At 40.0% G+C, this 15,076-nt stretch overlaps 2 protein-coding genes across 2 annotated transcripts; both read right to left on the reverse strand.

Annotated features, from left to right (window-relative positions):
* Positions 1-6,960: 6,960 nt before the first annotated feature.
* Positions 6,961-7,554, reverse strand: LOC122118948 (interferon alpha-3-like). Its single transcript, XM_042692920.1, has one exon. It carries the CDS (start codon positions 7,528-7,530, stop codon positions 6,961-6,963), a length of 570 nt encoding a protein of 189 aa, XP_042548854.1. The 5' UTR covers positions 7,531-7,554.
* Positions 7,555-13,473: 5,919 nt separating this feature from the next.
* On the reverse strand, positions 13,474-13,992 carry LOC122118957 (interferon alpha-2-like). The gene has a single exon (XM_042692930.1). The coding sequence runs from the start codon at positions 13,990-13,992 to the stop codon at positions 13,474-13,476; it is 519 nt and encodes a 172-aa protein (XP_042548864.1).
* Positions 13,993-15,076: the final 1,084 nt, after the last annotated feature.

A 15,076-nucleotide genomic window follows, 5' to 3' on the forward strand; every position in this document is an offset into this window, starting at 1 on the left:
GCCATACAGTAGCCTTCTTCCCTACTTGATGACTTTTGTTTGAAGGAAGGCAATCCTTGTATTTTCCTTATAGTAACTTCACTATCACAGAAGTTATTTCAGCAAGAAATAGGATTGAGTACATCAGCTGTTTCTATTTTTATTTTAATGTTGTGCCTTTTGAGCTGCTGCTGGTTAAATGGTCTAAATTTGTCCATCTGACATTGCATTGCATTCTGACTCATGGTGAGGCAATTTTATAGAGAAAAATAGAGACTAGACTCGCATTGTTCTTTGTTAAAATTTCCATTGCATCTGACTTATTTCTCTTTTGCAGTTTCTTAGAAAGCAAAATCCATAACTATTTGTGGGCTAAAACAAAAATTATAATTTCAGTTGTCAAGAAAGTGAAAGAAAGTAAATGATTTCTGAAGCCAAACTGGAGAAGTACAGTCAAGCAGGACAGCCTTTGACTAAATTCTCAGGTCCTAGCAGGTGGAAATCTGGAAAGCCAGACATCAAAACTGTCTAGGCAGAATTTGAAATACTTCCTCCAAAATAACTAAACCAAAAAGAGCTATGGGAATAAAGCTGGAGTGAGAGAGGGTATGGCAACAAGTGCAAGGTCCTGACAACAAGACTCTACCATCAAAAACCAATTTTTAAGTAAATAACCACAAATGGAAAAATGTTCATATCAAAATTCAGTGCCATAAAGACTGGAGAAGACTAATGATCAAGCTGAATTTCACAAAGGCAGGGAAATGGCTGTTTCTAATACATTCAAGGAAGGACAACTCCAAGATTAGAGAACTGCTTCATTTTGCAAGAGCAGGTGCATGAGTTTCTTCTCATTCATGGATTTGGGATCAGTCATGAGGAGAAAAGGGAGACTCCACCCAACCAACTAACTCAAAGGACCAGTCACTGGAAGGGTGGTGAATGTTATCTTGTCTGAGGCTCCACCTAGTCAATAAACCACTCACTCACTGGGGAAAGACTGACTTCACACAGAAATAAGAGGAGAATCTGATGAACTCAAAAGTTTGATGACCTTTTAATCTGAATAATACTAACATCGCTACCATGAATTATATTTCTGAAAATGATACAAGAAAAATTAATACATAGGAGCAATAAACAGATTACTGGTCTAAAAATATTTGGAACTACTGTCCTCCAAATAGGACTGAGTGTGTTGTGCTCATCTATACAGTTCTGGAGAAAAACAAATACAAAGGGATGGATGAAGTATTCCAAACATACCATGATCTAAGATCACCACCTGGGGAAAAGTTAAGATAATGGCTTCATTGGTGAGGCCCATTATCAAAGTGAAGAGAAATGGATTTAGGAATTACCATCCACGGTTTTAAATCATGAAGTGCTGAGATGACAAAGGATCTTGGTCCTACTTTCCAATACCAAAGTGCCATTAATCATTGTTTTGTAGAGTAACAGAGTAAAATGTAACTGTTTGCAAGTTCTAGGGAAATGTAGACTAAACCCAAATGATTTTAGTGGCAGGAGCCAGAATCATCAACAAAGCACCATGAGCCCATAGCTAGATCCCTACTCACACTTTCTGTGTCCTCCATGAGCTTTGTGACATGGTTTTTTATTGGATGCACAAGGATTTATAAGAAACCTAAGTAAATTCCACAGAATGAGATTTGATTAGAGGTAACTTATGGGAGGCTCTAAAACTTGCAATATTTAACATGTGTTCACATACATCTAAAGACCAACTTTCCAGGGCTGGGAAGGTGGGTCAGTGGTAGAGCACTTGCCTTGCATGCATGAGGCCCTGGGTTCAATTCCTCAGCACCACATAAGCAAAAAGAAAAAAGCTGGAAGTGGTGCTGTGGCTCAAGTGTTAGAGTGCTAGCCGTGAGCTGAAGAGCTGAGGGACCAATGACCAGACCAAAAAAAAGACCAACTTTCCTCTTATTGGGGGGAGCTTAGTCACTATTCACTGAAAGATAATCATTGTGATAAGAGTGGAAACATAATTTCTATACAGACAAGATATATTTGAGGAGATTATAGATGCAGAGATATTTTTAAGTGTCCTTGATTCTAAAATTTAGAGTTGAAAATTTCATGGAATAATTTTTAAATGTTTTCATTACAGGGACTTTGTTTCACATTTTTATTTTTAGTGTCCTGAATGTGCAGTTGAGAAAAAACTACAAAATATGGGAAACTTGCTGGACATTTTGGTTTTCATGATTCTATAGGACCTACAGGAGCTACATAATCATATGCTTCCCAACCCCGTGGTAATAATTAACCATAGGTATTTCAAGACTTTGTCTTCATACTCTTGACATCTTCCCTGAGAATAAAATGGGAAATTCAGTGAAAACCATCCAGAATCATTTTCAGTTATAAAGTAAGTGGCTAATTTTTCTCTAAAATGGCATTAAAATAGAGAGTCAATGGGACTTTGAACTCCAATTAAACATTACAAAAACCAGAAGTGGAGCTGTGGCTCAAAGGGTATGGCACTAGCATTGAACAAAACAGCTGAGGGATAGTACCCATCTCTGATTTCAATGAGTGGGACCTGCACACACACACACACACACACGTGCTAGAACAAAATGTGAAGTTGAAGAGTGGCCCCATTAAAAGAACTTTCTCCTCTGTCTACAAATCACCCTACTGAAGTTCCTTTTCCATATCTTCACATCTTGGTGTCATATCAGAATCACTCCAGACCAATTAAAAATAGGTGGAAATATTTTTTCCTGTACAGTATGAATTTACCCTCATCTAAATCATCATAATTTAAAACTATGGAACATAAAAGAATGTGCTCAAAGATCACAAAGATCACATGTTTCAGGCATGTTAACGATGACAAAGTCTAGAGTAGACAGTTCTAGGGTCCTTCAAATAGTGCTGGCCTCCACTGAGGTAGGCCAACCAATGAGTCATCTGATCAGGAAATTCAGCACTGAACATTTATATGATGCATTGTGATGTAATGACTGATAGAGGCTTTAAAATTTTTTTGTTACAGGAGGCTTTAAAATTTTTTTGTTACAGTCTTATCAAGCTCAGTGAAAAAGTTTTTAATAAATAATTTCTTCAGAATCTTTTCTATAAAATTGTTTTATAACTTAGAACCTGAAATCAGCTATTAAGAATTGAAATAGACAAATTCATAAATTATAGCATTATTTAAGAAAATAGAGCTATTTTCTATTTTCTATTCTCTATTTTAGTTAATACACAATGAATAATGTATACCAAATTAGAAATTCTGAGAATGATTTCAGGTCATTTTTCAGATAGTAAAAGCTCTGGGTACATGTTCCTTTTTGGATTCAGGAAAAAAAAATGAACTTTCTTAGAGAGAGCCATACACATAAACTACTTGCTGATTTCTGTTTGAAGACCATTGCTGCTTGGAATTTTCTGCTGATAACTCCTCGGCACTGAGCTATTTCAACAGGAAATAACATCCAGTGCTTCAGTGGTTTTTAGCTTGTACTTTTAGCTTCGTGCCTTTTAAGGTGTTGGTGGTTTAATGATTTAAATTTGTACACCTGTCATGTCACTGCATTCTGTTTCATTATGAGGTAATTTCCATAGAGAAAAACAAAGAAAGACACTGTGGTAGAATTGGTTTATTTCTCTGTACAGTTTCTTAGAAAGCAAAATCCATAGTTTTTTGTGGACTAAAACAAAACTTGTAATTTTAATTGTTATGAAAGTGAAAGAAAGAAAGTGATCTTTGAAGCAAGCATGGCAAACCTCAACGAAGCAGGGCGGCCTTGATACTCTTCTCAGGTCTCAGCATGTGGAGATCTGGAGGATTAGACATCAAACTTGTCCAGGCAGAAAGTTGATATACTACCCCTCAAAATACCTAAAGCAAATGGATGTATTGGAGCAGGGCTCAAGTGGGAGAGTGCATGCCTAGCAAGTGCAACAAAACCCTTGTATTCAAAACCAATTTGTATGTAAATAATCACAAAAGGGGGCTGGGAAGGTGGCTCAGTGGTATTGCGATTGCCTTGCATGCCTGGGGCCCTGGGTTCGACTCCTCAGCACCACATAAACAAAAAGAAAAAAGCCACAAGTGGCACTGTGGCTCAAGTGGTAGAGTACTAGCCTTGAGCTGAAGAGCTGAGGGACAGTGCCCAGGCCCAGAGTTCAGACCCCATGACCGGACCTCCAAAAAAAAAAATCACAAAAGGCCTAGTGTTCATAGCAAAATTGAATGTATCAAAGACTTGAAAACACTGAAGTTCAATGCTGAATTTCACACAGGAAGACATCCAAGGAAGAGTCACTCCAAGATTAGTGAGCTGCCTGAATTTTGCAAGAGCAAGTACATGGTTTCCTTCTCAATAATGGATTTGGAATAAGCCATGAGGAGAAAAGTGAGAATCAAACCAAGCAACTCAGTCCGTGAAACTCTTATCTCCAACAAACTACCAGAAAACCAGAAGTGGCGCTGTATAGCTCAAGTGGTACAGCACTCCCCTTGAGCTGAGGGACAGCGCTCAGGCCCAGAGTTCAAGCCCCCCAACTGACAAAAAAAAAAAAGAAAAGAAAAGAAAAGTAAAGAAAAATGACTAACAAGCCTTCTATGTTTTGGATATTACTTCCTGGAAAATATTCTGCTAAGCATCTTAAAATATATCATTTCATTTACTATTAACAATCTGTTGAAATTTGAACCTATTTAATTTATGAGAAAACTAAGACTTGCAGAGCTAGGATGGATTATACCACATCTGACTTATGTTGAAGAAGAATAGAATATCAATATCTAATTGTTTATCCAGACTAATTGGTACTATTACAAGTTTTTTATTGTGGATTTTGTTAGCATAGTTGGATCATTATTACATTGAAATTGTATACAAGTCTCTTCCTGTATTCCATGGTTCCTGTACTTTCACTTGGTTTTGCCCATTTATTATGAGCATTCAGTAAGATATTCAGTGACCCAATTTCTTACTTTATTTTATTTAGGAATTATATCCGTTTTTGTGTAATAGACTGCTTAGTTATAGAAACCCCTAAGTTGTAATAGTCATCAAACCTACAGTATTACAAGCAGAAAGAATATTGATCAGATGTAGTTGTACCAAAAACTGATGTGCTCTTGGGATCTGCTATAGTTCACTAGTGTGATCTAAATTAATTGAATTCTTTCTTTGTATGAGTGGGCTCTTGGACTGGAACCCAGGGCATGAGCAATGGCAATAGCTCTCTATTCAAGGCTATTACTATTTGTCTGCCAATCTATCTGTCTGTCTGTCTATCTATCTATCTATCTGTATGTATGTATGTATGTATTTATGTATGTATGTATGTATCTATGTATGTATGAATTTTTGTATATATGTATGTATGTATGTGTCTGTGTGCTGTCTGTCTGTCTATAAAGCTGTTGATGGCTTACACTTGGAATGTTAGCCCCTAAGGAGACTGAGATCTAGAAGATTTGAAGTCAGAGAAGGCAGGAAAGAATTCCACTCCATTGGAAACGCAAATGACAAGCAAATAGCCATGATGGAGCAATGGCTGAAGTAGTAGAGTGTCAGTGAGCAAGCAAGGCCAAGAAAGCACAAAGCCTTGATTTCAAACTGCAGTATTGCCAGTAAACAACAGACATGTTCACGCACACACACACACATTCACTCACACACACACAACAAATGCACACACTCACTGAGACAACAAAGAAAAGCTCTACACAGAAAAAAGAACCCAAATTGTATTTTTAATTTCATTTCATCTAGTTGTCTTCTCTGCTTTAAGTCAATCGCCAGTCATGTCTGACAATTCTCCTATGGTTTCTGCTTATTAACCTGGCCAATCATTATTACCCCAGTGGCGCCACTGCCATCCACTTTGCCAGAGCAGTGGGCAGGTTCAGTCCATATCTTCCCTGCAGTCATTGGTTCCTCTCCTAAGCAAGTTGATTTTCTTAAATCCACATTCCTTCACTTCTCCTTTGGTGTTCTTTTAATGTGAGGCTCTCCCATCTCTGTTTCCCTTGGGCTCTATGGCCTCTTGTTTTACACTTGAAGAATGGTAAATTTATGTTTCCTTTGCTCTCTGCAGACTGTTTCCATACTCCCGTTGGATTATCTCAGTGTTCCTATGTTAACCTTAACCAACTGGGATCCTTGTACATTGCAAACTCATGAATGAAAGGAGACTTGACTACATGGGCATAGGTACCTGCAGTTCATACATTTCTACCTCTCTGTACATCCTCCGTACCACAGCCGGTGATGACTTTTCTGTGGTCATTTCATTAGATTCCCCTTCAGATCATATTATAAAAGGTTATAGCTTTTAGATTTTCTTCACTGAAAAAAACAAAGATATAAAGGATAGAAATTGTATTTGTTGGGTTTATAACTGTAGCCAAAAGGCAGAATGCAATCTGTTTTAGAGAACATCATTTTTAAATTATCTTTCTGTGTATTTGATATATCCCATGGACTTACACGTGCTATACAAACACTGTTTGTTGAGCACAACATCTCCCCAGGACAGGAAGAAACAAACTGATACCAATAAGTGGAGGAGAAATGATGAGTGAATGAATTCCAGCTTCCTCCTTTTATAAGCCTAACAAGTACTGCAACATCAAACACAAAAATAGCTTCTTTAGCAAAACTTTAATAAACTAAGAAAATAAATACATAGATAAACCACAATGTAAAGGTATGCATGATAATATATAAAATAATAATTTAAATCTGGCACAGAGTTAAATAAATACTAGTTAACTAATTAAATAAATATACACCTGCATGGATCAAAGAGAAGAGAGTGTAGAGACATGAACTCAATTTTGCTAACTTTTCTGAAAACATGTGACACATTCACAGAAGTCATGTCAAATGATAGCAGAAATGACAGCTTCAGAGAATGGCAGAGTCCGCTGAAGGGAGCTACTGTGTTCCATCAATGAGGGCCATTTCCATGTAGGAGCAGAGCTCATTCCTTACTCTTTATCCTTTCTAGCAGGTTTGCAGATGAGGAAAAGTATCTCATGATTTCTGCCCTGACAACCTCCCAGGCACAAGGGCTGAACTTCCTCTCCTGCAGGTAGAGAGAGATCCTGTGGAAGTGTTTCCTCACAGCCAATGTGGAGTCCTCAAGCACCATGGCAGGCTCCTGCTCTCCCACCTCCTGGCTCAGACAGGCTCTCAACTCCTGCAGCTGCTCATGGAGGCCAGCGCACAGTTTGTTCACAAGGCTCTTCTCCCAAGGGGCAGGCCAGGTCTTTGTGCTGAAGAGGCTGTAGATCTGCCTGGTCATCTCATGGAGGACAGCGATGGCTTGAGCCTTCTGGACCTGCTCTCCATCCAGTGCCTCCTGGGGGAATCCAAAGTCCTTTCTGTCCTTCAGGCAGGAGAAAAGGGAGACTCTCCTCATCTGTCCCAGGAGGAGCAAGGCTCTTCTGTTGCCCAGGCTGTGGGTGGGAGGCAGCTCACAGCCCAGAGAGCAGGTTGCCCTGCAGCTGAGCACCACCAGGGTCACCAGGAAGGCCAAGGGCAAGGGCATTGTGGATGGGCGGATGCTGCTGGACTGGCTGAGATGCTGATGGGAGCCTCTGCCTCTGGGGAGTGTGAAGACCTTGATGTGCTCCCTTGGCTTAAGTAGGGATGCTCGAGGTTCCATTTTCTGAATGCCTTCCTCCTTTCTACTTCTCTTTTTGTTTTCATTTATGCTTTCATGTTTCAGTTTAGAGCGGCATCTCCCAACCATATTTTTCCTCTGTTGTTGTTCCACCTGGTTCCCTGACAGACTTTTAGTAGTGTGTGTGTTTTTTTAATAGAACCCTGACTAAAATTCAACAGTCATATGTGTTAAGATATTACTATCCTATATACCATTGAATAGTACTTTAAAAGTCATGCAAATTTTAGTTTCTCATTGAATGCACCTTAGGTTAAACTATAAAATATTGTAAGGTTAAATGGAAAATTTATCTGAGTGCCAGTCACTCATACTTGACTATGAGACTAGAGGGTTCATAGTTTGAGGCCATCTCAAAGAGATGAGAAAAATTCATGACACTCCATCTCAAATTATGAATCCAGGAACAGTAGCAATCATCTCTTATGCCACCTATAAATGGAAACCTAAAATAAGTTGACAAACCAGTGCTCAAGCATACAGGTGAAGCAGCCATCATGAGCCTTTGTCAAGATGGTGCTAGAGGCGTGGCTAAGAAGTAAAGCAACAACTAGCACACACTATAAGACACTGTACTGCTGTTAACCATGAAATAAAGTGCATTTGTACTGTCAATAAAGTACTTTTATATTTATGTTAGTAGAATTGAATTTGGCAATTGTAATTTTTCTTATAATTATATATCATGTGTTTATTTTTATTGTAATATGTATACTTCTAGAAGTACCATATATTCAATTTATAAAGCATAATATAAATAATGCCAGAAAAACATCCACAAATTTTCTCTCAAAGACCTTTGTTTCAAAACTATTAAATCTCTATGAAATATAACACATTAGTAAATTCCTTTGTTACACATGAGGAAATAATTATTCTTTCAGTATCTGGGAGATATTTATCTTAGTCAACATTTTTACTACCTAGAAAGTGATATAATCATGAATGTGTTGAAAAACCTTAGTATAATTAAATAATAAAATACAGCTAACTTGTGCTTGTGCTTCACTCCCACGGCCAAATCTAGCTCTCGAGTTCACATCATAAGAATGCCATTAGAAGTCAATGGAGGCCCCATATATAGGGGAACCTTCATCAAGCTGTACTGGAGAAAATGACCTGCAGACACAGTCCTCTATTGCTGGAGGATTGTAGCAGGGATCCTGCACACATTATCTGTGTCCTCCATGAATTCAGTGACATGGCTGATCATTGAATACATAAGGAAATCCAACAAAGTTAAGTAAATTCTAAAGAATGAGATTTTATATGAGTTGACTTTAGAAGGTGCCAAACTTGCAATATTTAAGGTGTGCTCACAACATCTAACAAATAACTTTCCGCATGTTGGGGGAATTTTGTACTGAAAGAAAAGGAAAGAAAAGAAAATAGAGCTTTTATTCTCTAGCCATTTTTGTAAATTTACAATGAATAGTGTACACTACATTAGAGACATTCTGATTGATTTCAGGTCATTTCCAGATAGTAAAATTTCTGAGTACAAGTTCCTTTTTGGCTTCAGGGAAAAAATGAACTGTGAATGTTGAGCATGCATGCTGACCATGAATGCTGGAAAGAGATCCTTGAACTTTCCTTCTGATAACTCCACAGCACTGGAACTATTTCAACAAGTCATACCCTTCCCTACTTCAGTGTGTTCTAATTTTTAATTTTAGATGTGTGCCTTCTAATGTGCTGGAGGTCTAATGATCTAAATTTGTCTAGCTAACAAACATGTCACTGTGCTCTGTTTCTTGGTGAGGTAATTTCCATAGAGAAAAACAAAGAATGACACTGGGGTAGATTTGCTTATTTTTTAAATTGTCATTTTCTCGGACTTAGTTCTCTCTTACAGTTTCTTAGAAAGCAAAAACCATAGCTGATTGTGGGCTAAAACAAAAACTACAATCTCATTTGTCATAAAAAAGAAAGAAAGAAAGAAGAAAGGAAGGAAGGAAGGAAGGAGAGAGAGAAAAAAAAGAAAGAAAGAAAGAAAAAAGTGACAAGTGAAGCAAAATTGACAAAGGACAACCAAGCAGGTCAGCCATTGACAATCCTCCCAGGTCTTAGCAGGTGGAGATCTGTAGCATTAGAGAGCAGCTCTGTTCAGTTAGAAAATTGGAAAAATACTCCCTAAATAGGTAAAGCAAGTGGAGATAAGGGAGCAAAGTTCAAGTGGGAGGGTGCATGCCTAGGAATGATAGGTTCTGACAAAAAAAAAGCCTGGTATTAAAAAATAACTTTTAAGTCAATGACCACAAATGACCACAAAGCAGTCACAGCAAAACAAGACTGCAAAGATTTGGAGGACTGAAGGTCAATGCTGAATTTCAAAAAGAAATGGAAATAGCTGTTTCTAACAGGTTCAAGAAGGAAATACACCTAAGTTAATGAAATGTTTCATTTTTGCAAGAGCAGAAACATGACTTTCTTCTTCTTGGTTTTGCGATCAGCCATGACGAGAAAGAGGCTAAAATGAACTAAGTCTAAGGAAGGATGGTGGAAGTTATCTTGTGTGAAGCTCCCCCTAGTCAATAATCTCAGCATACAAGGGGCAGTGTGGCTTCAGAGAAACAAGAAGAGAGAATCTGATTATCTCAAAAGCTCCCCTCTTCATGTGAATAGCACACTATTAGTATGAATTATGTTTTTGAATACTACAAATCTAAGAATTGTGAATCAATCCCTATTCCATACATCTTTGAAAATATTTACTTGCTTCCAAATAACACTCTGTTATGCCTGTTTATACAGTTTTAGAGAAAAACCTAATTATAGAGGGGTGGATGAACTGTTCCAAACACACCCATGATCTCAGATCACCACCTGAGGAAGAGTTCAGATAATGGCTCCACCGGCAAGGTCTATCACTGAAAGTGAAGAACAGAAGTAGACATAGGAATGAACATCCAAGGAGATGCCACACCTTGAAGTCACAAAGTGCTGAGATGACAAAGGGTCCTAGGTGCCACCTCCAATACCAAAGTGCTGTTGTGCATTGTTTTGTAAAGCAACAGAGTGTCATGAACCTTTAAATTCTATATGAACAGACCCAGGTGTTTTTAGTGTCAGGAGCCAGTCATTAACAAAGTACCATGGGTTCCGCTGGTAGTTCATCCAGTTGTTTCTTGATAATTCTATGCATTTATGAAAGTCTCTATTTCTTCAATGAATGTAAATAGGACATAATTTTGAAAGAAGAAGGACAAAGTTTCAGCATTTCTATAGTCATTCTGCTTTCTTGCACTAGTATTTTTGGAGGTCAACTCAGGAGGAGTAGAATACAGACTCCTCACAATTTCAGACCAAGACAAAAACAAATGCCCCATATAGTAAAGAATATGGTAACAGGCCTCCCACATTCTGGCTATTGTTTCCATGAAAATATTCTGCTAATCACCTTAAAATGCATTGTTTCCTTAACTATTGACAACTCTCTGAACATTTTGAACCCACTTTATTAATCAGAAAACTGGGACTTGTAGAGCATGGATTGGTTCACCATATCAGTCTTAAGTGAAAGCAGAATGGACTATCAATATCAAATTGATTATTCTGAGTATGGGTAATATTGTAAGTTTTGTACTGTGGAATTTTTTAACACAGATATATCTTTTATTACATTGAAACTGTACACAGTAGAGAATTAAAGACATATAACAAATTCTTTAGCAACACTTTAATTAAAAATAAATTGATTGCATTTATAAGCTTTAATGTAAAGTAACACATGATAATACATATAAAACATTTTAAATCTGGTAAAGTTAAATAAAAATATGTAAATAGATGGATAGCTACATCTGTATGGATAAAAGAGAAGAGAGTTTAGAGAGTTGAACACACTTTTGCCAACTGTTCTGAAAGCATGGCACAAATAAGTCATATCATAGCAGGAATGACAGCTTCAGAAAACTGCAGATGCTGCTGGAGTGGCTGAGGCGGTGATGCTGATCCTCTGCCTCTGGGGTGTGTGAAGACGGGATGAGCTCCGTTGGTTCGTAGGGGATGCTTGAGGTTCCATCTTCTGCACGTCTTCCCCTGCCTTTCTCCTTCTCTTTTTTTTACATTGGGGGTTTCACTCTTCCGTTTACAGTGACATTTCCCAAACAGTTGTTTTCCACATTGCCTTCTTTCTCTGTCTTCCAGATTAGCTCAGATTCTTGTCATGTAATTGAACTCCTGATTAATTTCTAGGATGTATGCATATAGAATCAAAATTCTTGGGGCTGGGAAGGTGGCTCAGTGGTAGAGCGCTTGCCTTGCAAGCCTGAGGCCCTGGGTTCGATTCCTCAGCACCATATAAGCAAAAAAGAAAAAAGCCGGAAAGTGGCACTGTGGCTCAAGTGGTAGAGTGCTAGCCTTGAGCTGAAGAGCTGAGGGACAGCGCCCAGGCCCAGAGTTCAGGCCCCACAACCGGACCCAAAAAAAAAAAAAAAAGAATCATAATTCTTTCTACTATCTATGTTGCTGCTTTGTACATAAAAAGTGCAGATGCTGCCGGGCATTGGTGGCTCACGCCTATAATCCTAGCTAATCAGGAGGCTGAGATCTGAGGATTGCATTTCAAAGCCAGCCTGGGCTGGAAAGGCTTTGAGACTCTTATCTCCAATAAACCACTCAAAAAAGCAGAAGTGGTGCTGTGGCTCAAGTGGTAGAGTGCTAGCCTTGAGCTGAAGAGCTGAGGGACAGTGCCTAGGCCCAGAGTTCAAGCCCTATGACTGACAAAAAAAAAAGTACAAATGCTGGGTTAAAATGACAACAGGTTTAAGCTGAAATTTTACTGCAAAAGCCACTGACATGTAAGTTTACTTTATGAAGGTTCTTTTCCTATATTTTAGTAAAATTCATGTATTGAAAAGTTGCAACACTTTTATAGGTATGTTTTGTTTATGGTTACTTTCAGTGTAATATATATGTATTTTGTAAGACTTTATATATACTATAAAAATATACAATATACACTTTTAAAATTCTATTAAAATCCAAAATATTTTTCAAAATTATGATAGACTGTACCAATAATATAAAGTACCAATATAGTACCAATAATATAAAAATGAAGAAAGTTCTCTTTCAAACAACTTTCTTCTTCGCTTGCATATGAACTAGATTGACTTTTTTTCCCACAGCCTCTTTTACTTGGTATCATTAGAGAATAAATTCAGGTCATTTTAATAGATATGGAAATGATCTTTGCAGTATACCATTGGCCCCTCAACATTCTACCAAATGATCCACCACATCATATTCTTTAAAAGTGAGAAGAATTGTGTCAAGTGCCATAGAAGCACTTGTATGTATAAGGGGAAGATGTCAAGCCAATAGCATTCCTGTCTCCACATATTACTTGGAGCAGAGAACAACCAGCAAGTCAGCTGATGAGGAATCTCTGCATCGAGCACTTCCATCCAGGAATGATGAGTTTGTTCTATTACCTAATTATTGATAGTTTTTTTTGTTATTGTTCCTTCTTACTAAGATAATATCACCTTACTGGAAAGATGCCTTCTGTTGAGGAGTCTTTCATAGAAAAAATATATGTGAAATTAGGAAATGGTTGATACCAAACTAGAATTTAAACAAATAAATATAAGTTCTATTTTCCAACACTCTTTATCTAAGAATTCATATTCTCTCGTGAACCATTTTAGTAATTTCATAACGTGTAATTTACAGCATACTTTAACAAACTCGTGGGGTTTTTTTTCAAATATTTTTCAAGTAGTGAAAATACGTGAGTTGAGATTCTATTTGGGGTTAGGATAAAACGATTTTGCTCCAGAACCGTGCATATAGCTTTGTTCTCTAGTTGCTGACTTCTGTGTGAAAATCGCTGATGTGGGAAAGGGACTTTCTCACTTCCTCTCTGACAATCTCCCAAGCACAAGAGCTGTATCGCTCTTTCTGCAGGTAACAAAACCGACTCCTGAAATACTTGAGCAGAGCGAGTCTTGGGGGAGTACAAAACACAGGTTCTTCCCTTGACTTGACCAGTGGTTCCAGACTCTCAGCAAGCCTGGAGAGTAGTTCCTTCAGGACCTGCTTGTCCCAGGCAGCACGGGCTTCCTGAGTCTTGAAGAGGTTGAAGATGTGCTGGAGCATCAGCTGGTTCACACAGGTGGCTTCTGTCTTCTGGATTGTAAGCCTGAATTCAGGTCTGTTGTCATCCAGGCATTTGTGAGAGGGGGTCATTTGCAGCTGTACTAGCAGTTGAAGGATTTCCTTGAGTTGGTGGCCAGGGCTCCAGGGGACGGGGCTGCCTGGTGAGCAGGCAGCACTGGAGCAGAGCATCAGGGCTGTCAGGAGGAGGTGGGGCTGGACCATTGCGGGTGGGGTGGTTCACTATCCGGCCTGTAGGGGGCTCGGGCACAGCGATGTGATGGATGGACACAAGGGGGCGCGCCGGGGCTGTGGGCGTGCGCGGGGCAGCGTGGCGGTGGGCGGGTCTGGAGGGTTGGTGCTGAGCTGATCTTTAATAGTGCAGGGAGTGGAAGCCTCCATCCAGCTGCGCTAGCGCTGCGTGCGCAGAGGGGAGTGCGGGCGCTCGCCGGCATAGGCAGCTGCCCGGGCTTCCCCGCGGCTGGGGCTTGGGTGTGCCCGGAATGTTAGACTCGGAGTTGCTTGTGTGGTGTTTTGGGGGTGTGTTTGTGGTTGTGGTCTCCGGATCGCGGGTCACAGGTGGCGGTGCGGGCGGTGGGCTCCGCTGGCGCCTGCGCAGGGCGCACAGCAGCGAGGAGGAGGGCGGGGAGCACTCCCGTGTGGATGGCGGGGATCGCCGCTTGGCTGCGCTCAAGCCCCCGCGCGGCCGCTAGCTCGCCGCGGGCGATCGCAGGCCCCGTCCGTGGCGCAGCCTCCGCGCGGGCTGAGCGCCCAGCTGACTTGGGCGCGCCCGCGACGGACGTGCGCTGAGTGGGCGCACAGGCGGAAGGTACCGGTTCCCCTCTTAGTCACACAGTGCTGTGCAGAGTTACTGCCTCGGAGCACCGAGTAGGAGGCTCCGGAGCTGACTCCCTGCCGTGGCTTCCACGTGCATTTGCACTCTCACGCGCGTGGGTTTAGGGTTGTGGTGCAAGTGACGATGCTCATGGCACCAGCAATGTTACTAGGACGGTTCTGTAGGGTTTGGGCCTAGGTCACCGCACCGGAAATGACCTGTGCTGCACTGTGTTATAAAGGGTCTGCTGCAGGTAAACCCTGTGGTAAATAAGGGCCTAAGTAGCTGATGGAAACCATCACCCGAGGAAGCAGCGCAGTACTGATAGGAACGAGGTAGCTGATGAAGCAGCGCATCATTTTCTTCTCCTGGTTATCTTTGATTACTTCAATTCAGTTCTATCCAGACTGCATCTAATTCGTTCCTATTCTACCTAAGAAATTAAAAATAACGGGGTGGCTTTCTGAGGTTGAA

Source organism: Dipodomys spectabilis, unplaced genomic scaffold, assembly GCF_019054845.1.
Source record: "Dipodomys spectabilis isolate Male_0828 unplaced genomic scaffold, ASM1905484v1 ptg000158l, whole genome shotgun sequence".
In the NCBI taxonomy this organism is placed as follows: domain Eukaryota; kingdom Metazoa; phylum Chordata; class Mammalia; order Rodentia; family Heteromyidae; genus Dipodomys; species Dipodomys spectabilis.